The following is a 27,790-nucleotide window of genomic DNA, read 5'->3' on the forward strand; positions in this document are numbered from 1 at the left end:
CATGAATGAACATGGCTATATTCTCCCTCAGGACAAAGGTCTGAAGGGAGAGTGCTTTTCAACCCATGGCAGCTTGCCTTCCTGTTTAGAAGCCTGATTGTTCAGGATCATATATTGTACAGAGAGTCTAGGAGACTCCTGCTTCAGGGGTTCCCCCAGAATATGAGGGACATCACAGAGGGAGAGAAAATGGGTTCACTTTGCACTTCCTCCTCACATCTTTCTGTAAATTAGAATTAGGCGACTTGAAGAAAGTGGTAGTCTTCACACCACCATTACATCTCCTCAGATTGATGGGCCATCTTCTAGCCCCTTATAGTCTATTCTAATGGGCAGCCGGTTTCCAAAATCTAAAGCAGAGGTAATTTCTTGTCCCTAATACAATGTGAACTTTAAAACAATCACAAATGCATTAATACTCTGTGCCCCCACATTCTCTGCAAAGGAGGCTTTCATTTTTCTGGCTCATTTTTCAAAGCACTTTAGAACTTTGTTTGATGGTGTGTTTTGGAGTATATCATATTGTGAAGAGACAAAGAGTGCTGTTTCTCTCTCTCTCTCTCTCTCTCTCTCTCTCTCTGTTATACAACTCTTCATCATTCTGCAGGTTCCCAGTTTGAAAAGCCCAGTGGGCGAAGTTCCTTCCAAAGTTTGCCCTTGGGATTGCACTGAAGCTAGAGAAGCCAGGGAGGCTATAGGACATTCCAGAAATAATGTTGCTGTGAAAAATTGGACATTCATAGAACCCTGCACACTCAGGAAAATTGCACTGATTTTTTTCTTTTTTTTCAGGAAGCAAAAATCAAGACAATTTCTTCTCATTCACATTGAATACATTGGTCAATCCCACCCCCACCCCCCAACATGCTGAAGGAATGTTCAGCACAGCACAAAAGTAAAAAGTATTCCCAGGTGGAGAATGACTAGCATAAAACACATCAAGCTTTGTGAGGCACTCTGTTGGCTTTGAGTACCTCACTAAGTGCAATCCTATTCTCTGTTTATTGATTGATTTGGTTTGGTCTTATTTGATTTGATGCTACCCAACTCCAAAGTGACTCTAAACAGCTCACAACGCACTAAACATAAAACAAAATGATAAGAACAGACATACAAGAAAAACCAAACTAGAAAAGAAGAAAAGAACAAGACGGCGAACCCAAAACATCCCACCAACATCAGCATCCAGTGGGGGATTCTGGCACCTTAGCCCAAGATCTGGGAGGGCAGCCAGATCTTTATGTCCCCCTGGAAAGCCAGCAGGGTGGGACCCATCCAGATCTCAGAGGAACCTCATTTCAGGTTACACTTAAGAAAGCTGTGTAGCCTTGCAGGCACGCTTAGCAAAACTGGCTATGGGCAGAACTGAGAAGCAGCCAGGTGGGCACCAACTGATGAGACCACAGAAAGTCACCAGAGAAATTGTCTAGAATGCATAAAGACACTTCAGATTTATGTTGGATGGATTGTGGATGTTCATCCATGTTTGGTGGATGAATAAAAAATCTAAAAAATGTTGCATTCAAATATACATCCTGATTCAGAGGATTTTAAAGATTAATATACAGTTGAGACCAGATTTTTTGGAGGGGGGAACAAACAGTTGGAAAAAAAGTCATGGGACTTTGTTTTTGTGTATGATAACTGCAGCAAGATTATTGTATGCACAAAGATGGAAAGATTTGGCATTACCCACAATGGAGGAATGGTTGGTGAAGATGATGGAACTTGCTGAGATGGCTAAATTGACTTCTTTGATCAGAGAAAAGACAGTATCTACATTTACTGCTAACTGGAAACCTCTTATGGACTTTTAGTGTAAAACAGAAAAAATGAACTTATGATTTACGGTTTTGATGATTGTACAGGATAGATTATAGAAAGAAGAGAGTCATGTAACCATAGAATAAGAGGTAAATTTATAACTGTACTTATAAATGCTGTAAAGAAGATTGGAAACCACTTCTTTGTATCTTTTTGTTTCTTTTCTAATTTTCTTTTACTTTTTTCCCCCTTTCTTGCGCGTTCTGCTTTCTCTTTGATTTCTTTCTTTTTCTTTTCTTTTTCTCACTTTATTTTAGTTTGTATTCGTTTTTATTTTCCTTTTATGTTTTTTAAATAAAATTATATTTTTTTAAAAAAAGAGAGCAGAGAAGGGGAAGGGGAGGGTTACATCTGGGTGAGAGAAAAAGGAGTTGTATACTTCCGTTATTCAGAGTGATTACATGAGTGCTGAGGGAAATAGATGTCTCCTATAACAGGATGCTTCTCACTGGTGAAGAGTAGCTACATTTTGGATGTTTGCCAGTAGTTCCTGATGTGCAACTCTGAGGTACCATAACGTTAATCCTTTGGGGCAAGCAAGACAAGAACCAGAGATAGCAGGCATTCCAGTAACACAGCTTACTGGTGTAGGGTAGAATAAAAGCCTGTCAGAGTTTGCCTCATCTTATGCCAAACAAAATCAAGGCAGAATTACTTTGAGTTTCTTTCTCATGCTTTTCACTTTCTCAGGATTGAGTTGTTGTTTCTCCTTCCTTAATGGTTTGCTGCTTCCTTCTCCAAATCTATGTTCTTTCACACATAAATATTAAAAAGCCAAAGGCAGGGAAAATCAAGGCTTTGAGTGGAATAGGTTTAACTCTCTTAGCAGCGTGAAGGAAGCTGAGAGCTTGGGTATCAGCAGAAGATCTTCTTGGCATCTGTAGGAAATGCAGTTTGCATTGTTTTTTAACTTTGGAAAATTAAAAATAAATGCAAAGACAGTCCCTTGTTTTCTTTTACATTGATGTTATTTTAACAAATAATAGAAAGGTTTATTTTCTGGCTGAATTCTTATAGCTAATGATAGGTCTGTGATATTCCATAGATTACCATATTGGATTTCTGTTAATATCAGTATTATAGTATCATAAAATGGAAGCAAATGTTTATGAAGTTTAAGAATTTGCCATTCAGAAAAATATACCCTTAAATACTGAGCAATTATATTTAGAAATAAGCAATACTAGACAATGAGGAGCCAGGTTTGGGGGGGTGGGGTGTGTTAAAAAATCAAGATGGTGGTCATGGCTGTACAAAGCCCCGCCCCTTTTAAAAGATGTATTGAGTGCGTCAGTTGTGTGGTCACCGCTGCTGTAGGAGAAATATCTCTCATAAATCACCCCAAGAATTCATTTATTGAAGCATCAATTGTTTAGTACTGTGCCAGAGGCAGAAAAAGCAAACCTAAAAAGGGGCAGGGATTAAGCCCCTTTATATAGAGTTATACAAATTAGAATATACATATGATTAACCAGTATGATGGGTTAAGCGTACATGCTGGCTGGGGAATTGTCGGAGTTGAAGTCCATACATCTTCAAGCTGCCAAGATTGTGAAACACTTTAGTCTAAATAATAGTTATTTCTGGGGAATTACCTTTATAGGTTTATATTATACTGGCCTTGCTTCTCAGGGCCTTTGCTTGCTTCATGTCTTCTCCCAACTTTGCTGGGCCTTTTAAGTATTTTATGGCTGAGCTGACAGGGCTGTTTTCCAAGCCCCTGGAAAGGAAATTACGGGAGGAGGAAGTTTTGTTTGTCCTAATCATCACCATATTTTCCCCAACACTGCCATCTTGACTGTTTTAACCATCCCCACCCTCCCCCCTCATGGTTGCTCCTGATTTGGCCTAATGGTGGATTTTCTTCCATTTTTTTTAACAGCTTACCTGATAAAGAGTTTTGGAGAAACCAAAAGCATACAAACTTTTGAACTAATGTTCTGCATATTTGGGGGCAGGTGTTGTGGCCCCCACAAGTACTCAGTTCAGCCCCTGCCTGCCCATCCTGACATTATTTGTAGTTTTAAAAAAAATAAATGAGAAATGGGCATATGACAAAATTCACTATTAGTGTTTGTGTGTGTGTGTGTGTTTTGTCCCTTTGAGTCAGTGTTGATTCCTGGAAACTGCCTGGACAAGCCCCTGAAGTTTCTTGGCAAGATTTTCAGAAGTGTTTTGCCATTGCCTCCTTCCTAGGGCTGAGGGAGAATGACTGGCCCAAGGTGACCCAGCTGGCTTTGTGTCTAAGGTAAGACGAGAACTCAGAGTCTCCTGGTTTCTAGTCTGGTGCCTTAACCACTACACCAAACTGGCCCTCTCTGCTGCGTATCTGACATGGATCCTTACAAAATAAAAATGGTGGGTGGCCGTACCCACTGCAAGTGTATCGACTTGCCAAGAAAAAAGCCAAAAGTCAGGTAGAGTAATGGAAGGATTCCCAGGAGAATAGGTCGGTGGTACTCCATGCATCTGAAGAAGTGGGCTGCAGCCAACAAAAACGTGTATACCTTATAATAAAATGTGCTGTCTCAAACTAATGCTCTCTTGTCCTACAAAGAATCTGAGAATAATGTTCCATTGTGTTTACTTTTTCAGTGTCCAAGTTCTGCAAATGGAACTGAACCAGAAAGAGTTCAATGTACAAGTAGGGCATCTGCATGAAAACTTTGGTGTTTCCTACAGAAAGAGGAATTGCTCGGTCTGCATTAAATTTCATATGGTATATATACTGTCTTAACTTTGGCAGTTTGGAAAGAAGGGGAGTTATCTCATGTGAACAAAGTACCTGATATATTGAATATAAATCCACAATTGCAGTTACAAGTACCACTGCAGTTTTACTTAAGCGCAAAGAAAAAGGCATGAAAAGGGACTCATTTTGGTTAGTTGGTTAGTTTCTTTCTTTTTTCTTGCACTGAGTCTACACTCATCAAAACAGGCAAGGTTAAACTATGAATATGAAGGACTGAAGTCTGTCTTGAAACTTGGGTATACACATGGCAACTTTCAAGTCCCTATATCTACTCTATTAAAAGAAAAGTGTGTGTGTGTGGGGGGGGTGTCAACATGGGAAATTGATTCTACAGTCTGTGTAAACCAGTCTTCCTCATCTTGTGCTCTCCAATTCTGTTGGCTACAGCTTTCAGAACTCCCAGTGAGCAGGGCCTTTGAACCTGCTGGCTGATTCCAATCCAAGTAGAGGGTACCAGATTGGGGAAGGCTGATATAAATGATTAAGTGTCTGTATGTATACTTTTGCTGTCATTTATTGCTAACCACAGAGAGAATTGGAAAAATAGCTGGGTCACCGAAAGTTTCCCAGAAGAAAGTTTGTGATAATTAATAGGCACCCACCTTAAGTATATGTAGTTGGAAGACTGACAGCCAGGAATATTTCATCTCATTGCCTATAGTTGCTTTTGGGGAGGTTTTTTTTTTCTTTTTTGTTTTTGCTAAAAGGGGTGAGAAGCCAACCTATGTAGTGGGTGTATATAACCCTCAAAGTTCCAAATATCATGCTGCTGAAATTCAACAGAAAATAAGAAATTTCCGTAGTATGATTTTTTTTAAATAAAAAAGCCTCTGAAAGGGTATGTGAAGCCTCTCTTGATATTGCCACGATGTTCTTAAGACGTAAAACAAAAGAAAGCCCAGTAGAATAGACAGTACAACAATCTTCCAGGCCATACACATACACAAAAGCTTTCCCTATGTTGTGGCCAAAAGTACAGAGGAGAATCAGGGGGGTAAACCAGCCCATGTCAGGCACACTATATAAAAGATGGTTTACCCTTCTAAAATGGACTCATCGACCTCTGAATAGATCATTCCACTCTGCAAGTTTTCCAAAGTCCCCTTTCTTAGGAAATCTGGGGTCAGTCATGGAAACAGTTGGATCCTCTGGTACCAGCTAAGAGGCAGATTAAGACAATAACTATGATTTTGAAAACTCACAGTATGCCTGCTCTTAGTGCCACACACCTGAGGTGAAGCCTTTTTATTCTTCACAGCTGTAGGATCTGTGTATCTTTCCCACAGTTTATATATTTCTCTCTTCTGCTCATTTATATACACATAGGGGATGTCTTCATAAGTCATTTCTATTATCCCCATCAGCTGAAGTTATTGTTACAAGTGCAATATAATCTAATCATTGTTTGTTTAGCAACAACAATCTATTTCTTGCAGTGTTGTTTTGTGGTCTGGTGAATACTAATGGCATAAAGATAGTGATATAGTTGGAGATTTATGTACATAAAATCACCCAATTCCACCGCATGTACTTTATGCCCATAAAATCCCAGGTACCATTCTTGCCTCTCCCTTAAGAAACTTCTCTCAAGACCAAATGGCATGCTATTTTTGTTTGTTCATTACACTGTCACTATAGTCCTGGGAAGGAGAGAGATTTACCCCTTTGTCACCTGCATATAGTGATAATAGTGAGGAAACGGCAGGTTCAATTGTGCAGGTTCATGGAACTGAAAGAGAAAAGTTGATTAAATCAAACATGGCTTTTTCTGAGATTGAAGGGGCCCAACACGTAGTTCCATCACACACACACACACACACACACACACAAAAGCAGCATCGGTGTAATGTGATTGGGTTGGTTGGGTCTGTTTTTAATCTCTGAGGGAACAATTTACCCAACCCTCTGGATCCTGGAAGTTACCCAAGGACCAGTGTAATGACAACTTAAAATTTCTGTGTATATGCAAGATAAATAGTTGACATTTAAAATGTTGCTCTTTGTTAATGTACACAGTCATGCTGTGTTTAGAATATATATTTGGAATATATATATATCAATTACAGTTCCCCCACCCCAAATCTTATTTGACTAGTATATAAATTAAAACATATTAGAAGAGCAAAATGTGAAAAGTTGTGTAGGCAGTTTCAATATAGTTAAAAATATTGAACAACAGGACCCTGATTAGATTGATAACAACCATGGCAGCAGTTGGCAGCTAGAAAGCCACTCCAATTAAAATTAAATTGAGATGAGACAGCCACCGTTGGGTCAAAAATTGGTAAATTTCAAGCTCAATGAGTAATTCCAAATATTACTTTCAAGTTAAATTGGAAAAGGTTTGCTTCAGTCATCTTCAGCAATCTATATTTATTTTGACAAAAATGAAAACAAATTTCATGCATGATTTTAGCTCATAAAAGTAATTGTTTCCCCTGTCAAAAGCACCTCCAGTTATATTTGACAGATAAAAACTATGGGGCTAAGATTAAGCAAAACTAAAGTTATTTTCCTGCTGTTTCCTTAAAAAAACACTTCTCTAACTATCTCCAAATTTTAAATAAATCAAAAAGGTCAGTTTTAGACAGTTAATGTGTGTCTGCTGTATGTAAAAGAAATGGCTTTATTATATGCTAAATCTTATGCATTTTGACTGAATTTTTAGTTCAACCCAATGCATATTCACTTAAAAGTAAATCCTTCTGGGTTCAATGGATTAATCCCAGATAGGCCGGTACAACATACTAGCTTGGATCTAAAATAGTGTTGAAACTCTAGAGTAAAAGCCACCAAGACAGTAACTGAGCTATATATAAATATAAAACCTTGATACAAACAGATTTGATGTATATATTTATGTATTTATAAAATATCATCTTCAAGGCACTAATGTGATGGCTAAACTGGATTGGTATGACATCTTCACCAGGATCATATCTTCCAAGCTTCTGATGCTGGGGGTGGGGTGGGGATATCATATGCTGTCTTTTTGTATCAGTTGTCAAGTCTTAGGAAGGAGATTCCTGGACAGCTGTCAATCCATTTGCTTCCATCAATCTATCAATTGTCCTGGAAGTTTAACAGTTCCTTTCGGCTGTGGATGCTTTGCACCACGTTGTTCTTGCTCCAGTCTGACATTTTAACCCTTTATTTTCACCATGAAGGTAGAATTGTACTGCATAGATTGCATGAAGTCTTGATTCTCTCCAGAGTTTGCTCTGCATCCCTATGCCAACAACCCGAGCCGGGTCACTTTGGCAGAGAGGAATGAGTGGATGATGAAGACAATAGTTTTGGGACAGGAATGAAGATCTAGTTGCTGCAGGGAAGGGAAATATGGATATTGATGAGTGAGCTGTACAAAACATTTCATTTCCCTGCATTTCCTAGAAAACTGCTCTATGCCAGGTAGCTGGGTAATAGCTAGCAACTAGCAAAAATAGAAGTGTCTATAAAATTCATTGCTTCCCGAATATCTCCAGAAAAGAAGTAGCTGAACCCAGTGTTCAGTTCTAATGTATTCATTGGTACATGAGAAACTCACAACATGAGCATATTACAGGCCAATTTTCCACTGGGTCTTGTAGATAACGATAATTGTAGACCAAAAACATAAGGACACAGTCCCTGTGTTCAATTGGATTTACTCCAGGCATTCTTTATAGTGCACCTCTTTGAGTGAGATGGATGGTGACTCAACTTGAAATATAAATAAATAAATAAATAAATATAAACAAAACATGCCCCCATTTACATTTTTAAATCTCTACATGGACTGTTATATGAATGTGAGGGTATTTACATCTCTCCCCTGTGCATAATCCATTTTGCTATCATACTTTATGTTTATTCTTAAAAAGTAGTGGAGGGAAAGGAGAAGTCCTGATGATTGGGTTGGGGCCAGAGCAGCTGAGAAGAGCACCCCTAAAGGTGTTTGAGGAGCTATCCAAGGTGCTGAATATTATTCATTGAAACCTTGGTTGCTATTTCTCCTTATCATTATAAGAATTGAGAAAGACATTTTCTAATTCACCACATAAAGCCTCTAGCTGCACAATAACTAAAAATTATGCATAGGCACAATGTACAGAGCCAGACTTTGACAGGTTCCCCCCGCCCCTTTTTGGAAAGCATGCTTCTAAATGACCAAATTCTATTGAGCAAACCAGTCTCATACTTGTATCATATTACAGTCCCAAAATTCAGGAGAACTTTATCCTTAGCTCGATTTAACGCTCTCCCTACAGTTGTTTTAGAAGGAAAATACAGGAAAATCCCTTATGATATTCGATACTGCCCCTGTGGTACAGATGCCATTGAAACCACAGTCCATGTTCTTTTGTATTGTCAGTATTATAGGGACATTCGCTTTCAGCTGATTACCCCTCTTTTATTTAAATTCCCTGGGCATTCCGATAATTTTTACTTGCATTATTTGTTAAATAATCAAGACAGATCTATTTCTTTAAAAGTTGCAAAATTTTGCTACATAATGTGTAAGCTTCGCCCACAAATGGTTGCTAGTAGTTATTGATGAAAGGGGTAATATTGTTGTCTGTTTTATTGTATCTATTTTTATTGGTCAATGACCGAAATAAATATGATGATGATGCTTCTAAATGAATTATTGCCTTGCTTATCTAAATGTAGAATTCTGGTTTGGAATTCAGAATCGTACATGGCTTTTCTGGGCCTATAGTAGCATTCCCTAATATTTACCCCCTCCAGATGTATGAAATTCAACTCCCAAAGTTCTCAACAACAGCCAACAATTTTAGGAACTGAAGTCCACAACCCAGGAGGCCTTCAGATAAGGTTGGCCTATTCATCATTTTCACTACATCCCTGTTGCTCTCACAAAGTAGCAAGCCTTTGAGGGGTTTTGGTCAGACATCTGAGGTACTAAGTAAAGGGACTATATCAGATTCCTTCAGAAAAGCCTTCTCCCTTTGGAGCACAATTTAGGAAACTATAGAAAACAGTTTTTCAATGCACCTTCTATTACTTTCTTTTGTGACTGCAAATGTTGCAGTTGGGAGACCACGACAAGGGAAGATAAGAAATGTCTCTCAAATTCCTAAGCAAGGTTAAGCGTCTTGCCTGCTTTCTTGCCTCTGCCATAGTTCCAGGGGCTGAGGAACTTTTCCCAAGGGCTGCAACAACTTTGGCACATCATCCTGTAGTCAGCTTGGCGCCCTCCAATTTCCACAATCTCTTGTCATCGGTTATGCAAATAGTTGGAATTCAAAACATCCAGTCGCCTACCACTACAATAATGATTATGGGGTACTTTGCTTTAAGAAAGCTGTTTCATGAAGTAACACAGTGCTCTTGTTTCTAAAAGCAAAGTAGCCCATTGTGGGGAGATGGGCGGGGACGAGTCCACTAAATAAATAAAATAAATAGAAATAAATTATATCACTTCATCTTATTTTTGAGGCCTCTTCCAGCTATTGGGACTGCTGGAGGAAGATTTGAGACAAGATAAAGCACATGGCCAAGGAGAATCATGTTGCTCACTTGCACAGGTCTAACAAAGATACATCTCTTTAGATATGTATCTGGAGACATGGAACTCCATATCACTTCCCTGCAAACATATTGAAAGAACAGAAAAAGGAAATAAATCCTAGTTTGTGGTTGTTAAGTGGTGGATATGGAACAGTGAGACTAAAGTTCATCCCCACTTGAATACAGAGCTCATGGGATGACTTTAGGTGAGTCACTCTCTCAGCCCAACCTGCCCCAAAGAGTGCTTACAGTGGAGATAGAATTAGTGACAACTTCCACTTAAACTATCTTGAACCCTCAGAATACAGGATACATACATACATACACATACACACAAATACATACACATACACATATAATAAATAAAACAAAAAAGAGAACCCACAATCTCTCCTTCTGAGCTGCCAAAATCCAAGTGAAGCATCTTGGCCCCATCATCTGAGGACATCTGTAGCCTCTCAAAAGGCTGCTGTAGCAGAACAACATTGGTGAGGCCTGGTTCCAGGGTGGAGATGGTGAAACCCTTGTCAATGTGGATGGACAGGGTGCAGTCCCTCCCGTTCCATGTGCAGGCTGGGGAAAAACCAGAAAAAAAAATGAATCTACTTGTTAAGTCAGGAGGTGGTAATATTTTCAAGCTGAGAGGATAAAAACTAAATGTTAATTGAGTTTAAATGTAATTCAAATTATAAATCAAATTACCATGAATATGATTACTTCCCCATATACTAAATTATTTTCTACTTCAATAATACAAACACCAAAGGGACCAAAAAAAAAAAAAAAGGACTTCAATCTAAAGTACTATTATTCACTACTTGGGAGTCATAAATGATACAGAAAGTACTGGTAACAAGTAATCTACAGCATATTTCATGATGGACTGAGTTAGCTAACTCTGTTGCCAGGACTAGCCTCTCTTGTAAAAAGTTGCCCTGTCATGCATTACATGTGTTACAGGGCAGAATTCACAAGCAGAAAAGAAAAATGTTCCAAGCCGGCAGACCCATGCCGTCACCCCAGTGCATTAAAGTTTCTATGGCAAGCCCCAAGCATAAAGCTCATCTGCTTCCTCACCTGTTGACACTTCCTGGACACACTCAGCGGCATTGTGGCAACCATCCACCAACATTCTTGTCCATGTGGCTAGGTCCCGGTGTGTCTCCACACTAAACAGGTGTGTTTCCACACCTTTCTTAGTTCCAGTCCGCAAAGCGAATGAGAGTTCCGAGTCGTACAGTGAAGAACCTTTTGATGGGCCAGAGTGCACAAGCCTAGATGGATCAGAGGGGAAAAAGAGTTTTAGATATAAAGACCATCAACTGGGACTGGATATGGCTTTTTATCAAGTACAAAGACAGGCGTATTGTTAGATAAAGTGTGTTGCAGCCTCCAGGAAAAAAAAAAACCATGTTTGAGTTTCTGTTATTGACCAATCATGTGTGATATCGGCCACTAGAGGTCACTCTTGTGCCATTGTTATAGCTCCATCTGCTCCCTCTCTTGCACTGGAACTCTATACAAGACAAATAATAATAGTAGTAGTATTAATTAGATCTCTTTTTCCTTTTCTGGCTCTCTTTTTCATTCATGCAGAAACACAGAGTAGCAATTAATTAATTAATTAATTAATTAATTAATAACTGTACTGTGATATGCAGTGCTTTAAAGTTGCAGATCCAGTCTTACTCTAGCAATAAAAGACTGGCTCTTGGAAGTTATTAAAATGACTCTAGGCAATTCCTTTTTGAAAAAGTCAACAAAGAAAGAGACCTTTCACATTTAAAAATCAGATTAACGGACTGGGAGGGGCCGTGCATATGAATGAGGGCCTTAAGTGCCTGGTGAAATTGTTTCCAGCAAGAGAAATGCAGGTGTGAACAAAAGGCCAGGGTCTCTGTCTTCCAGATGTAGGAAAAGGGCATTATGCAAATCCAAGGAGCAAAGGACTAATAGAAAGGACTAGTTACAAGAACCAAAAATATTCTCTCTGAACTTCAGCAGCAACATAAACACTTACAGGTATTCCCAATTATTTGAGGAGAGCCAAGGGAATTCTCAGCTCCCTTCAAATAAAAATTTTACTGGAATCTCAAGATAATGAAATCTCACATATGTATAGGCTTTTCTTACACATGTGGGCTTGGGGAGATGTGTCATTTATTTAGCTTCCTATTTAGGTTGACAAGTTACATTCCCCTTCTATTTTATTCACTTTTTTGGCACAAGGGGGCGGTAAAACCTTAGAAAAGCCTCAAGGCAGCAGGACACACAGACCATACCTCTTCCAAAGAAGATCTCTGTGCTATTTCCAATACAAACTTTTGAAAAACCAGCTTTCCCCACCTATCCTTGTTACTTATTTACCTAGACCTGCAACTGTTTAGTTAGTGGTCATTGTATACATTGACCCATTAAAATGGCTTATTGCTTTGAATAATTTACAAACACGAAGCATAGGAACACTGACTAACACCGACTATCCTTTGAGGCCTCTAGCCGGTATAGGTGATACTGGCTGGCTGTGGCTTCCAAGGGCAGAAGGTCTTCCAGTCTTACCTGAGGACTCCAGAGATCAATCTTGGTGGAATGAATGTTCAAGATAGATAAACTGAACCTGTGAGTGTAAATAATTGTCAAGCAGCTTTGCTTCTTGCAGCTTCCCACTAAGTACATATTTGGGCTGATGGACACATATGAAATTTTGCCCACACATTGGGGGCAGTTTCACAAAATAGAGGGGTAGAGCAAACAATGATGCTCCTCTCTGTCACTCACAACAGTGCTGCAGCTTATCTTTGTCTCTCTTTTTTATTGTTCCAAATGCCTGGACGTGTTTCCAAACAAAATGCTGGACTGTAGCTATCCACCATTTAAAATTTTCTTAAACTATCTGAGAGATTTAAGAATGCCTGTATGGCCAAAAGGTATTTTTGGAAGCACTTTAGCTTCCACTTTTTCAATTAAAAAAAAAAAAACCTAAAATAAATAAATATAAAATCAAGTGAGGCAGGGAAGCTGGTAAATGCCAAAGGAAGCGTTCGTGGAGGCATTTATGCCCATAAGTACCATGTTACCCATCCTGGTCTGTTATGCACTGGGTATGTTCTCTCTTTATTGGAACATCCCAGTCCTACAGAATGAATGGTTTAAAATAGCATAGGAAGGAAAGTAACTTTTGCACTGATTGCCAGCACAGAAACTGAGGATAACACTCATATGGAGCGGTCTCCAAAAGCTTCAGGTTACAGCAGATAGAGACAGAGACAGAGAGATAGATGTCAGCCAGAATGCTTTTACATGAAGTTGCAAAAGACCAACCTTCCATGATTTTCTGACCCCAAGTGTATTTTAACAGAGAAAATTTTGCTACACAACCTCCCTCTTTCACTGCGCTCCACCTCTAAAGCAATGTGAGGATCAGAGAGACTGGGCAGAAGACAGCATCTCATTTAAGAGGAAGATTCCCTGGAGCTAAGATAGTGTAACCCAACTACTCAAAAAGTAACTTTTCCAAAATACCTTTTCTGGAAGGAAAGAGAGCAGTACTTCTAAGCCAAACTGTTGTCGTTTGTAGTTACCTGGTAGCTATAAGAGGGAATCTGTGGGTTGGCTTGTTCAGAGCATCTCTGTTTTGGGAGAGAGTGCTGTAGAAAAGAAGCTCCTTCTCTGTGAGAATGGCAAGGATATTCTTTGTCCCATCACCTGGGAGCTGCAAATAAGAACATAAAATGTGCAGCTGTCAGAATGGTAGTCAAACTGACATATTCCACTGGAAAATGCACACTAAGAATGGAGGTGATGTTCTTGCTGGCATCTTGTAAAAAGTATATTTGAATATAGCACACCACTAGGTATATTTGAATGGCAAGTACCAGAACTGCATGACAACATGGTGAAAGGAATTCATGGAGTTGGCATGGAATTCTCCTGTTTCTATTATTCTTCTATCCACATGGTTAAATTTTTGTTATGAGATCTTTCTAGAAACACAGAAAACTACCATCTGGCCTAATAACATCTATACAAAAGGGAAAACGCTTTCCTGTTTCATACAAAGGTCTTTCTCAGCTATACCTCAAATGCTAGGAAGTGAACATGAGACTCAGAGGCATGCAAAATATATACTATAATAATGAGACACACTCCAGCGGGAACAATCCCGGCTTATCATCACTAATAAATGTCCATATGTTCCCACCTTCACATGAACAGAAACTGTGCTATGAGCAACTGGGGTTGGAGAGGGTCTAGGGATTTGCATGCAAGCTTCAGGTTGCTCACCCCTGACTTTGGGATGTTTTTGTCTTCCCTGAACAGTGAATAGTTGCAAATGTCTTTTTCTCATGGGAATCAGTGCAAATCAAACTAGGAAGCCCAATCTTACCTGTTCTGTGAGCCAGCCAATGTGCTTGATGTCTCTATTTCCTGCAATGCCAATTCCTGATTGTAAGGCCTTCAGCTCCTCTTTGACTCTTGGCAACAGAATGCTAATATTGCTATGAATAGCATTGAACCAAGCCTGGGCAGATGCTTCCTCTTTTGCTCGAAGGAACAAGGGGATCCGTCCATCTGCTGAGCACACTTCTAGGTACCTGCAAGATGAATTTTCCTTAATACAAGATTGAAATGTGGGGAGCCAAAATGCAAGCTGTTGTCATAACAAATGCCCAGCACTTTGTCTGCATTTCCAGTTGCAGAGCCTTTGTGTAGATAGTTCATGCTCAGACAGGCTCATAATTTTAGGTATATCAGTGATCTCACCCACATGCCCCCCTTATTTCTTGGGAAAGCAGAGGATCAGATCACCTTCCTATAGCACACCTCAGCTCCAGAGCCTCTGCTTTCTAAAGTCTCTGCTTTTGATGCAGTACATCTATATCTGTTTTAGGCTCAATCCCAGCAAGCTGGAATGGTTATGGGTTCGGAAACCATCTGATTCCAAAAAAATACCTTTAATTCTGGACAGGGAACACTCCCCTTTATGGAATTGGCACATAACTGGGGGGCCTCATAGACTCACAGTTCCTACCCAGTAGGCATATTAGAGCTGTAGCTAGGAGGCATTTTGCACAGCTCCTTGTTGTGTGCCAGCTATGACCCTGCTGGAATGGAAAAGATCTCCTTTACAGTCAGTCATTCCTTAGTCACTTCTCAACTGGACTATTTACAATGCACTCTTCATACAGCTGCCCTTGAAGAGTATTCAAAAGAGTGGATCAGAATGCAGCAATTTGAATAGTCATAGGTGCCTTCTGATTTGTCTACATAACATCACTACTTTGAGAGGTGGTTGGCTTCTGGGTTTAATTCAAGGTGTTGACCGTCACTTTTAAAGCTCCTCATGGCTCAGGCCTTCGTATCAGGAGGACTGCTCACTCCCAGTAGGCTGTCTTCATATTCCTTTGTTCAGGGAATGCATCTTCAGTGATCATGGGTGCTCTAAGCTATCACCCCATTTTTATGGAACAGCATTCCTCCAGATAGCCAGATGCCCCTGCTTGGTTGTGGGGTTCAGAAAGGCCATTAAATGTGGCTATTCCAGCAGGTCTTAGCTGCTAGAATGTTGTGATGTTGTTCTCTCCAACAGTGAATTTTCTTGGTTTATCTGATTAATATTTCTGGTGCTTTTTTATTTGATTGTATATTTGCAAATGTTTGGATGTACGCTGTTCAAAGTTTTTTGTGACTAGAGTGGCCTGTAAGCAGAGTAAAACAAGTAAATAAAATAGATCTAAGTAGAGAGTAGGGAAGATGACCTTGTTGAAAATATGCAAGAACCGTTGTCTTGGCAAAAGAGGCTGAACCTTTTTTTAAGTCCTGAGAAACAAGGTAATATTAAGAAGTTTCTAAGGCAGATGTCTTCCTGATCTACTTGGGATATAAGGAGGAAGGGCAGTACAGCACAATCAGACTTGCAAGATTCTGTTGTTATAGCCAATCTTAATAAAAGTAGTTCTAGTCTTCCTGTGGAGTTGATTTCCTGGTGTGGTCTACCTAGTCGGGCTGACAATCTATCTAGGGCTCCTCTAACAATCCCAGTATTCTGTAAGGATTCATATTTAGCCCATTTGTGTTGGTACTATAGAGAATATCCATATCATTATACTAATATTATCCACTTATGACATCTCATTTTTTTGTCCAAACAAGAAGTAATGACAGCTCATGTTAACTGCTTAAAGCACTTTAATAGTAGCCTTTTTAACCTCTTTAAAACATGTCACTATTATCATCCCCATATTGCTGAGGCTGAAAGAAGAATGATTAGTGATTTCTGAATTATGAATTTCTATAATTACATTGTTCACCTTTTCACCAGAGATGCTTAGTGGTGGTTGCCTTAGTATTAGGATAATACTGTGACTATAGTTTACTACCAGGGATACATTTTTTATAAATGTATAATCTGCCTAGTGCATTCTGAGTTGTGTGAATATGCAAATCCACATACCCTTGTATGCATGCATTCAACTGTTGATGTATGCTTTAACTCTAATGTATTGGATAGTGAGAAATGTCAGTTGTAATCAAGACTTTATGGTATATGAGGTTTAGATATGGAAAGAGACACCCAAGCTTTCAGAAGTCTAGTTGTGAGCTTGGCTCTGTATGACTGGCCTAATCTTAGCTGCTTGCAAGAGTGTAATTCTAATGATCATTTCAAATTCTTCTTTGCCTTCTTTTGACTTTTGATTGCATTAATGCTGTTTAATTACATGTCAGACCGCATCATTTCTGATCATTAATTCTGCTGGCTGGGATTGATGGGAATTTGAGTCCACCACTATCCTTGTAATACCATTCACATACTTTCCCCAACAGATAGCTCCTTCAGGCATAATGCCCTGAGTGATCATTAGGTTACCTGTTTTCTGGGTCATTTGGAAGACACTTCCTTGATATATAGCACATTTTTAAGGGGACATTCTTCCCTTCCTTGAGGTCTTGTAGGGAAAGAGTTGGAGAAGCTTGTTTCTGAAAGCCTGGTGAAGAATCCCAACTTACAGTTGCACCAGTTGAGGAATTCTTAAAATAAGGAGAGATTTCCTTCATGTATTTGACTGGAATAGAGAAAAACAACATATAACATTCAATATGCAACTTGTTAAATCCAAGTCCTACTTGAAGATCAGTGAACCACAAACAGGTAAATCTCTATAACATTTAATACCTAGACAGCAAACTATGCATATACACAGGAAGCTTACCTGGTCCTAATCCTCCCCATTATGGTGAGATGAACTGCATTTTATATATTATGTATTTGTTTCTTTATAAATCAGTATAAAAGTATGCAAAGGTCTTCTATTTGCAAGATTATTTTTTTCTTTCTCATGGCACATTAGTGATCATCCTATCTGATGCTCTACACATACATTAAAGCAGCCATTAACAAAAGCTGAGCTCACAGGTAGCGGGAAAAACAAACATTGTGATCGCCAAAAACATGGCAAGCTTAAGTGAAAAATTCATCACAAACTTTCCTTGAGCTACTTCTTTGGGTTATTCATGAGCCTTTAAATAACCAATGTCTCTCACAATTTCCAAATGTACAAACTATGGTCACTTGTGTTTTTGATTAGATATAACCACTACCACCGATGGCTGCAGTTTGATAATACATTTGAAACTGCATGTAAATATGTTCTAGTCATGCATATACAGAGCCAGTTTGGTGTAGTGGTTAAGGCATCAGACTAGAAACTGGGAGATGGTGAGTTCTAGTTCTGCCTTAGGCACGAAGCCAGCTGGGTGACCTCAGGCCCGTCACTTCTCTGAACCCCAGAAAGCAGATAACGGTAGCCCACTTCCTTGTAGAAACCAGTCCAAGCAGTCACCAGAGTAAAGACTGGCACCAAAAAAAAAAAAAAAAAGGAAAAAAAGTCATATGTATATAAACCACTTTTATTCTTAGAGAATGAAATAAAAATAGTAAGAAAAAATAAGTAATAAGGAAAGAAATACAAAGATAGGTGTATCCTAAGCATGTGTAGACATGAACAGCAATAAAAAAAAAATATGGTAACTTTTGTGGTGTAAATCTAATTCCAAAATCTAACATGCAAGGTTTTCCTTCTAATAAGGATATAATTGGCCTGAAATAGTAAAAACAAGTTAATTTGGGTTTTTTTTAAATGATATTTTATCAGATAAACTGGGGGCCAGAACACATAATAATTCAAACCTCAAAACAGTCAAGAAATACTTGGAACACATAATTTTTGAAGATTTGTATAGAAAAAATATACGCATACACTTTTTGCTAACAGAAGCTATAAAAATTTCTCAATGGCTACTAAAAGCTCAGGCAAAAGGAGAGTTTCCCCTGGTTGCCAGCCATCTAACTTCCAAAGGCCATAAGCCTCTGCTAATCTCAGTTGATGGGAAATCTCATGGAGGAACAATCAGTCCTTTAGAATCTGGTATTAGTGGTAGTAGTAGTAGTAGTAATAATTTATTACATTTATATGCCTCCCGACTTCCAGCGATTCTGGGAGGTTGAAAGAGTAAGCTGTCAAGAATATATTGGATTGTCCAAATAACAAACTGGCAATCGGTGGAGAGCTTTAAGAAATTCAGAGTCTTGTTTCTCCTGTTGAGACACAGTACTTGGCAGCCCCATACTGGACTAACTGAACTTTCTGAATTCTTTCTGAAGAGAGATCCAAATATAACACAGAAAGAAGTAAAGAATCCAAAGTGGGTGTGGATGACTGCTGCTTGAACTGACACAGTAGGTATAGATGCCATTCTTCCCAGGTTTAACTCAAGCATTAACAAATAAGCCTGCACTTAGCAACAAACTTTTTGCAGCCCTGTGGTGGCCTGATTATTGCAAAGTGACTTTTCTAGTAGCAGCATGCACAGTGAATCAATCACGCCATGAGTTTATCACATGCCAAAAAACACTCAGCACAGATCTACTCAAACCCACATTCTCAAAATGCCAGTATCGTTATGCAAATACACCAGATGGTAACTAACCCCAAGTCTTTCTCTTTCACTTTAGGCCAAAACCAATATTGATACAAAAAATAAAATAAAATAAACTTGTGTCCCAAGTTGCTGCTTCTACTGGAAATGCTTAATTAAATGTATTCAGCCTAATTTCTTTCCCTTTCTAATTGGTAACATCCTCTTCAGAATAGTCACCCTTCTTATTAGATATCCTTCTGATGTGTTTTAAAAAGGGTTTTCTTTTCCTTAAATTGCCAGTGTGCTTATGCACCAGGAATATGCATTTCCTATACATATGTGTGATATACTATTCAGTTCACAAGGCTTCAACACACCCTTTTGTATTAACATGTTCTTTGAGCTAAGTAGATATGTGGCATGTTTTGTGGGTGTTATTTTTGTGACAGGAGGGATGGAAACAGGAAATTGTTTCAATGAAAACTATTTCAAGTAGGATTAGGGTTCCAGATCTTGTATGAGGTTGGACCTTGAAGCTGGGTCCTCATCCTCAACATACTATTTTGTGATAGGTGTACCCTCCAGTAGCCACTTAACGTGACTGAGTGTAGCAGAGAAACTGGCCAAAATTTGACAGTATGCTAACCAGATCACATATTTTACACATGTTCCCAGCATGATGGATAAAAGTCCCCACCTACACAAGCTGTTTTCTGACTGCTACCCAGCAGGCAGTGGAAAGACACTGGGATGCCAGCCAACATCACACTGAGTGCAGCCTTATGGGAACCTCTGTCACTGCAATGGACAGCTGATCAGCTAATATAAAAGAGTGAAAAATAGCTTATGTATGCAAAGCTACATACTTCTATACTTATTATTCAGCAGAAATGGGATATGCAAAGAAAACTATCCATCAAGCATTTGCAGGAATGAAACATGTTGTATACTGCCTAAGAGATTAGGTGACAGACAAGAAATCAAAGAACAATGAGAATGATCTGGAATCAAAGACTTTCAAGGAGCAGTGGAGGGAATTACCTTGAGAAAAGAAGACTGACTGGAGCACTCACAGAGATATTATGCAAAAGAATGCTGCACCGTTTCTCTGTCGTTCTAGAACAGCGTTTCTTAACCTTGGCAATTTTAAGATGAGTGGACTTTAACGCCTAGAATTCCCCAACCAGCCTGAGAGTTGAAGTCCACACATCTTAAAATTGCTACGGTTGAGAAACGCTGTTCTAGAATAAGGATCTTATGTTTTAGGAAAGCAGATTCATTTCAGTTTCTGAACTTTGATGGAGTTGGACTTGGTGAACTAAGAGGCACCTTCCAGCTCTATAATAATCTCTGTAATAATCCAGCAGATGGAAACTGTGCTCTGGAAGAAATGAGTTGACTATAGAGAAGCTACATTCTCCTGGTACTTTCTGCACCAAGGGTGAAAATACTCATTCAGCTAATAAAAATGTCAAGGAAAAAAATATACAATGTGATTTGAACATTCTGCTGGATAAATGATGTGATTATAATTATTACTGTTATGTGCAGTTCTTCAGGGACAGGTTTAAAGTTATGATTACAAGACATACAGCATATGGAAATACAAGAGTAAGATAATTCAATGTGATGTGTGTTTCAGGTAGGGCTTACGTGACAGAGCATCCATATATTGAAAACTGATACTCCACCAGCTGCCTTAACAGAGTTCCTAAGAATTTTTTCAGAAGCTTCTCCAAAGGCTGAAGAGGGAAGGTGAGCTTTAAGCCAAGGTGAGAACTCTGACTTGCCTTGGCAGCAGTGAACTTCAAAAAACAAAACCCAGGGTTGGCTGCATCCATGATTCTTTCCTACCGATGCACATTTATAGCTGTTCTAAATTACAGTGAAAAGATTACAGGCAAAGGTATGAGGCACAGAAAACTCACTGTCCATCAGCAAGGCAAATGACATGGAGTTTATTCCATAAATTGAAATTACAGTGGTACCTCGGGTCATGAACTTAATTCGTTCCGCGACTCTGGTCGCAACCTGAATTGGTCGCAACCCAAATCAAATTTTCCCATAAGGTTCAATGTAAACGGTTAATCCGTTCTGTACCATATGTATTTTTTTTTTAAACCACAAAAATATGAAACAAAATACAGTACAGCGCAGTACGAAGTGAGAGAACGCTAACCTTGCTCGAGGCGACTTCTGGTTTGGAGGACAGGAAGGCAGGTGGGGAGGCGGTTATTGCTTGGAGGGAGAGTCCGCCTCCCTACAGGAAGCCACGACCACATGTCATGGCAGGGAAAATGGCCGCGGATCCTGTTCGTCACCCGATGCGGAGTTCGCGGACGGAAGCAAAATTTTGCGAACGGTGCTGTTCGTGACCCGAATTGGTTGTGAACAGAAGCGTTTGTGACCCGAGGTACCACTGTATTTCATTGCAGCAGATACTAAATAATTAAATCCAAAATATGCAATAAATTATGAACATTTCATTCAGGCTTGTTTTTTGTCAAAGAGAAGAATCTACATTGAAGTCCCTACATAGAAGTCTTCAGAAAATGTAAGCCATTTGCTCAATAAGCATAAAATATGTGAACATTGGAAAATAAGTTATTGTTTATATCAATTTTGGATCCTAAGGCTAGTATTCATTTTGTAAATTATTTTGTAACCTGTATTCCTTTTCAAGATTACAGTAGGACTGATTCATTGTTGCTGTTTTCTGTATTTTCATGCCTCTGTTTCTCAAGTCATATGGCCCTGCACTTTGTACTTCAAGGAGACTTTTTGTTATTAATGAAAATATTCTTTAACAAAATAATAATAGTAACTAAAATGAAATGCAAACAAACAAAAGTGCCACCAGATGCCCCAAATGAGAATGGAAACAATGGTCCATCTGCAGCAGAGCCAGCCAGCCAGCCAGCCTGCCTGGAGCTCTGAAGTTTCTAGTGGCAAACAAACCAGATCACACCACCTCTCTGTGGGGAAGGGGGATTTGGCCGGCTTTAACTAAGTAATAATATCCATTTCTGAAGTGGTCGGTCTCTGGCCAATGACTCAGGCTTTCCTCCAATTAACTCAAATGCTTCCATGTGTTGGTATTTCCTTTAGAGATGCAAAGCTTCTCTAATGCCAATAGTCTCTCCCCCCTGCCCCCAAGCCCAATGTGCCTGGAGAACAGGCTGCAGGGTTTTGGTCTTCTTTTTCTGTACACAGAAAAGGACATTAAGCACACAACAGACATAGGTGTCAACATTTTCAGCCCCATCCCTTCCAGTGACATCTCTGCATCTCTGTCACATCATTGGCCCTTGGAGAAACCAGAGGAAAAAATAATAGTAATTAAAATAATGAAGTTCCCAGTGAAAACAGAAAGTTTGCCCACCTCTGCAATTGGCAGACTGGGGCAAATAGGCAGTTTGTCTATTTATTTATTTAATCAATCCATATAGCCGCCCATCTCAGTACATGACTCTTGGCAGCTCACAACATTAAAATAAATACAAGTACTGTATATACAAATACAAAATAAAAGGAGAAATGAAACACAGAGCAGCCAGAAAAATCATTAAAAGCCCTCTGCATAGCCAGGAAACAGGCTCCGTCACATACCCAGGGCCCCAGGCTCAAGCACAGAACCAGATCTTCAAGGCCTTGAAGAAGGCCAGCAGCATGGGGGCCAACCTAATCTCTGGAGGGATGATGTTCCAGAGGATGGATGCCACAGCAGAAAAGGCTCTCTTTCTGGGCCCTGCCAGCTGACACTCCTTGGCCAACAGTCCCCGCAGCATGCTCCTCCTGCCAGATTGGATAGGATGGGCAGAAACAACCGGGAAGAGACGGTCCTGTAGGTAACCTGGGCCCAGCCAGGTAGGGCTTTAAAGGTGACAACCAGTACCTTGAATTGCACCCAGAAGCAAACTGGTAACCAATGGAGTTCACAAAGCAGCAGTGTCACAGGCAGCAAATAACAGGTGTCATTAACTGCCCACGCAGCCATATTTTGCACCAGCTGAAGCTTCTAAATGCTCTTCAAAGGCAGCCCCAAGTAGAGCATGCTGCAGTAGTCCAATCAAGAGGTCACAAGGGCATGAGTGACTATAAGCAGGACCTCCCAGTCCAGGAACAGGCACAACTGATGCACAACACAATTGCTCTGAAAGTTGCTCTGAAAGGATAACAAGCTATTAGTTACTTAATTGTAAATGTCTTATTTTACTGTCTGAGAAGGAAAGGGGCACTTAAGAACTGTTGGCTTTTACAGAAGGTGGCAGAATAACTTGATCCACTTCATACTGTCTTTTACTTTGGAAGACGGTGTGTCATCTGTGCTCTGCTTCATGTACCAAAATGACTTTGGGTCTCTCTAGAACTCAGGTTACTGTGTGCCCTGAGAAAGAATAATACAGATACCATGCCACTGACAATGATCAAATTAGAAGAAAAAATTTATTAACAGCTATGTTGCAACCTTATATGCTATTCATGTCCATTCAAATGTTTAACAGAAAAGAAATACACATGGAAATGTATGATCTTTTTAAAACAAACAAACAGAGTTTGGAATCTACTGGCCTTGGGGTCAGAACCCTTTGGGATCTCTTATACAGGACTTGTCCTTGGTTAATGCCCATCATTTGGAATTGCTTTTATTCAGAGATGTGTATGAAGTTCCTACTGCATGCATGAATAAGACTATTGCAACTGATCATCAATCTTTCAGTTCCTGAAATGTGAACTTAATTACAGTCAAGATGCACCAGTGATGTCAGAAATATCCCAAAAAACAGATGTTCCAGGGCTGTGGGGGATCTTTGGAAAAAGTAACGACTTCTTTATTAGTTGGAGGACTAATTTAATCTCACTTTTTTTAAGTGTACAAACTTTTTCTGGATAGAAACATACACACAGCATTTTGGACTGTGTTCCCAGCAGAACATTCTTCTTTGGTATACTGCTGTCATGTTCAGAAGCAACTTGCCAATAATAATTTTATTCCTTCCCCCTCAAGCCATGTCTCTCATACATACTGAAGAATTGTTCACTAGAACTTGGCAAAAGTTACTTGTAATTCCTTTTCAGAACCTGCTGAGCAGCATCACTCTGCTGGAATATCAAAATATTCCTCCCCAAACAGGTTTGTAAGCCCCACTATTACTCACTTTTTAAAAAACCCTTGTGCATATAGAATGATTGTTTCCAACTGCATACAGAGCTTTGTTAAAACAGACATAAAAATCATGGAGTTGAGAGGGGCCATTCAGGCCACCATCTCCCTCTGTGCTGGAATCCAAACCAAACTTGGCTGTCCAGCCACTGCTTGAAGACATCCAGCTAAGACGAGCTTACCATCTCCATGGATAATTGAGTCTGCTGTCAAACTTACTCTTATGATTCTTTTTCTTAATAGTCAATCAAAATCTGCCTTGCTATATCTTCAGAAAATTATTATTGCCCTATATTCTAGGATGATAGAGATGCATATGAAGAGGATGGATAATTAAAGTTGACAGCCATATTAGAAGGACCCATTATCTTTCCTTAAGAAGACTTAAAACTCCCCAAATTGGGCTAATTTTTCCCATTGGTGAGACTAAGGTTAAAATTGAACATTTCAAGTTTCTGCAGGACTTAAGGCATGTGTTATATCCCTTAACTCACCATCCCCAAACCAAATATCTTGGCCATGTGCACTTCAGTGGCACCACGTTATCACTAAGCACATTTCCTATGGCCTTTAAAGAAGAAAAAAAGGCAGCAAAAGGAGGAATGAGAACAAGAGGAGGAGAAGGAAGATCACCCTGGTACTGCTTCATTTCAGTTGCTGTTAGTTGACTTACCCTTTCTTGAAAGAATCAGCCTGTGGTATGAAAGAATACCTGTCTTCTAATTTCCCAAAGTTTTCTACCACTATGAAAAAGAGCTTTGTTTCTTCTATTTCATTCTCAGAGTGCTTTATAATTTGTTTTGGTGGTGTATTGAGTTTATATTATGATGATGATACAATAAGGAGTGTTGCTGTGCTTTTAACTGTGATTTCCCTATCATTCCTGAGTCTTCCTGGCTGCCTGTACTTCTGAATCTGAAGAAGCCCCCCTTGGGGGGTGTTTCATGGGATATAATTGAAGCATGAACAGCAAGGAAGGCTGTGGACCACTAGAGAGATGACTGCACAAATACATAACACAAAACACACCCCTTTTCTTCCTTGTAACTAATGTTAAGCAGATCAGCCCAACATTTCCCCAATGAGGCTTTCATTGAAATGGTCTTCTCTGCTGAGAAGTGAAGTGAATTTCTTTTTCATCCAGCTGAATGAGAGGTTTTAAACAGGCAGAAGAAAGTGTGAAGTGCAGCAGCCTTTGCTTAGATTTTTTTTTTCCCCTGAGTGGCCATGCAGATTGGATCAAATCAGTGGAGATAAATAATGATGCTCTTAAAGTTGCGACTGCTAAGACAACTCACTGCAAGGTCAGAGAACATTTTGCTTAAAGATAGTGATGAAGCTAACTCATACCATCTAGTGAACACTGTAACTGCAAACCATTTGGAAGATCTACTTCTGCCTATAAAACTATAGGTCTCATATACATCTGTTCCCAATGAGTGCTCATTTCAAGTTTGTATCAACATATGTCTCCACTTCAAAGTTGAAGGTGCTTTGTGGGGAATTTGCATTAAAAAGGAACTTGCTCATTTGATGTGCAATGTGAAACTCTGTTAAGCGTAACCCTTGCATTCCTTAGCTGTACCACACTGTTTCATCTTTTGGCACTCTTAGGCATGAAAAGCAATTATTGGCTTATCCTAAGGCAACAATTAATTAAATGCCATTCATCCCAATCCTGATCTTACTGTCCTGTATTTCACCTTTGCCTCATTCAAGGTTGATTTATATCACTCAATCACCTTCATCCTGTCTTCAGAAATTCCTTGAAGAAGTTTCATTAAACATGGACTTTGTTAAACATGGGATTCACAACCCACTGGCTATGGAGGAAAGCCAGCATATAAATACAGTTGCACACTTATTCAATTATCCTTTCAGTTGTGCATTCAACAAGAGTTTGATCAACAGGCATTAACAGTTGGAAACACTTGTCTCCCTCCTCAGAAAAGCATCACCTACTGATTTTGGAAGATCACGCTGTTCCTAGAGTTCTTGGCAATCTAACTCTAAAATCAACTGAAGCTTTTCTGTTCTCTAGAACAGTCTTAGGCTGAACATCTTGCTTGTCAATGAAACGACTTGATAGAAAAGAAGAAGGTCACTCTGTCCCTCTTCTACTGGGTTCCTAGTCTCATTCAGACAGATATTATATTTGTACATATATGCTAACTTTTTGTGCTTATTTATAAAGCTGTGCTTGTGATTTTACTGACAGTTACCTGGGACTAGAAAGATAAAAGAGTGGCACAGTCTTGTCTCATGCATCAGGCAGAGGATCAAGAGCTGCAGGGAGACTGAATCCACTTCCTCCAAGGAATACCATCCAGGGGAAGCCAGCCTGACCTATTACATTGGACAAAGAATGTATGCTTTGCCCTTCCTTGCCAAATCGCAGGAAACCCTGGGCCTGGAAAGAGCAAGAACAGTACAATCTGGTCTCATCCTTCAGTAACATGACCAAGGACCTTCAACTGCCATTCAAGAAAGGAAGATTAGTTTGATCCAAAATGAATATAAAAGTTGGTTTACCTCTTGCCAATATATTCTGGCATTCAAGTTCAATCTCTCTGGCTCATTCCTCTCCTCTTCTCTACCTTAGTTTTTTAGTTTGTGTCAGCCTGAGGGCAGAGCCTGTCTCTCTTTGACTTATGCAGGCCCCTCTAAGAAGATAACAGTAAGAAAGAAAGGATAAAGCACAACAAATCAATACACAGCAAGCCATGAAGAATTTATTTCCTTCATTTATGGGTTTCTTGCAGGCAGAACCTTTCTCTTGATGATTCTAGAGATTCTTTGGGGCTCCAGGCATACTGGCCTGCAAGCCACCTTTGGAAAGGAGAACAGCAGATGAACTTCATGCACTTAATCAGAGAATGTAACCTTCTATAAAAGGAGAATGCCGCTGTTTGCAGAAAGCTGCAGCTGCTGCTGTATTGAGTTTCACAAATGAAGCCTCTGGTCCCAGTGCCTGGGTGGGACCAGAGCTTGGGAGGGGAAAAACCATGGGTGGGTGAGGGAGAGATCCTCACGTCCTGTGCCATTAACTATAAATAGCACCCTCCCTCTTTTAGACATTCGAGCTTTCCTCTGATTTCTTTCCAAGTCATTAATCTAAACAGACAGGGCTTGTCAATGACGATTATAGTACTCATAAAGTAACTGGTTTATATATACTGTATACAGTATATATACACACACACACACACACACACTAGTAAAAATTACAGAACAGGGTTAGAATCACGCACTAAAATTTTACATCTTTTCAAATAAATTATTCAAGAAGTAAAAAATGACCTAGATGAATACCTCATAAATCAGAGTCCAAACAATAATATACTAGCAAAATCAGGTAACAAGATCCAATTTTTCATGCAAAAGTCCATTAAGGGAGAAAACAGGAGAGGCAGAATACAATATTCCAACCAAACTATACTATTAGGACAGTGAATGCAAATGTCACAATGGCTTCCCTGGACTTTTGCCTACATATCCTACCTACCTAAATCAGGGGATCTAGAGAAATCATTGGATAGAGACAGGCTGAAACCAGAGTGAGAACTTAAGAAGTATTGCTGGATCCCCCAGCAGTTTATTTGTAACTATAACCAACC

At 39.5% G+C, this 27,790-nt stretch overlaps 1 protein-coding gene across 1 annotated transcript in view; it reads right to left on the bottom strand.

Moving 5' to 3' along the window:
* Positions 1–6,512: 6,512 nt before the first annotated feature.
* The window catches only part of SNTA1 (syntrophin alpha 1), a 59,123-nt gene continuing 37,845 nt past the window's right edge, over positions 6,513–27,790 (bottom strand). Inside the window, exons 3-8 of the mRNA XM_007439501.3 lie at positions 16,959–17,154; positions 14,478–14,685; positions 13,672–13,802; positions 11,168–11,364; positions 10,476–10,663; positions 6,513–7,898 (exon numbers count right to left, since the gene is read on the bottom strand). Of these exons, the coding sequence (XP_007439563.1) occupies positions 7,806–7,898; positions 10,476–10,663; positions 11,168–11,364; positions 13,672–13,802; positions 14,478–14,685; positions 16,959–17,154 (1,013 nt within the window). The 3' untranslated portion in view covers positions 6,513–7,805. The remainder of the gene's footprint in view (positions 7,899–10,475; positions 10,664–11,167; positions 11,365–13,671; positions 13,803–14,477; positions 14,686–16,958; positions 17,155–27,790) is intronic.

This window comes from Python bivittatus, unplaced genomic scaffold, assembly GCF_059951505.1.
Source record: "Python bivittatus isolate LINGU-HERP-01145 unplaced genomic scaffold, Pbiv_v1 ctg000700_np1212, whole genome shotgun sequence".
In the NCBI taxonomy this organism is placed as follows: domain Eukaryota; kingdom Metazoa; phylum Chordata; class Lepidosauria; order Squamata; family Pythonidae; genus Python; species Python bivittatus.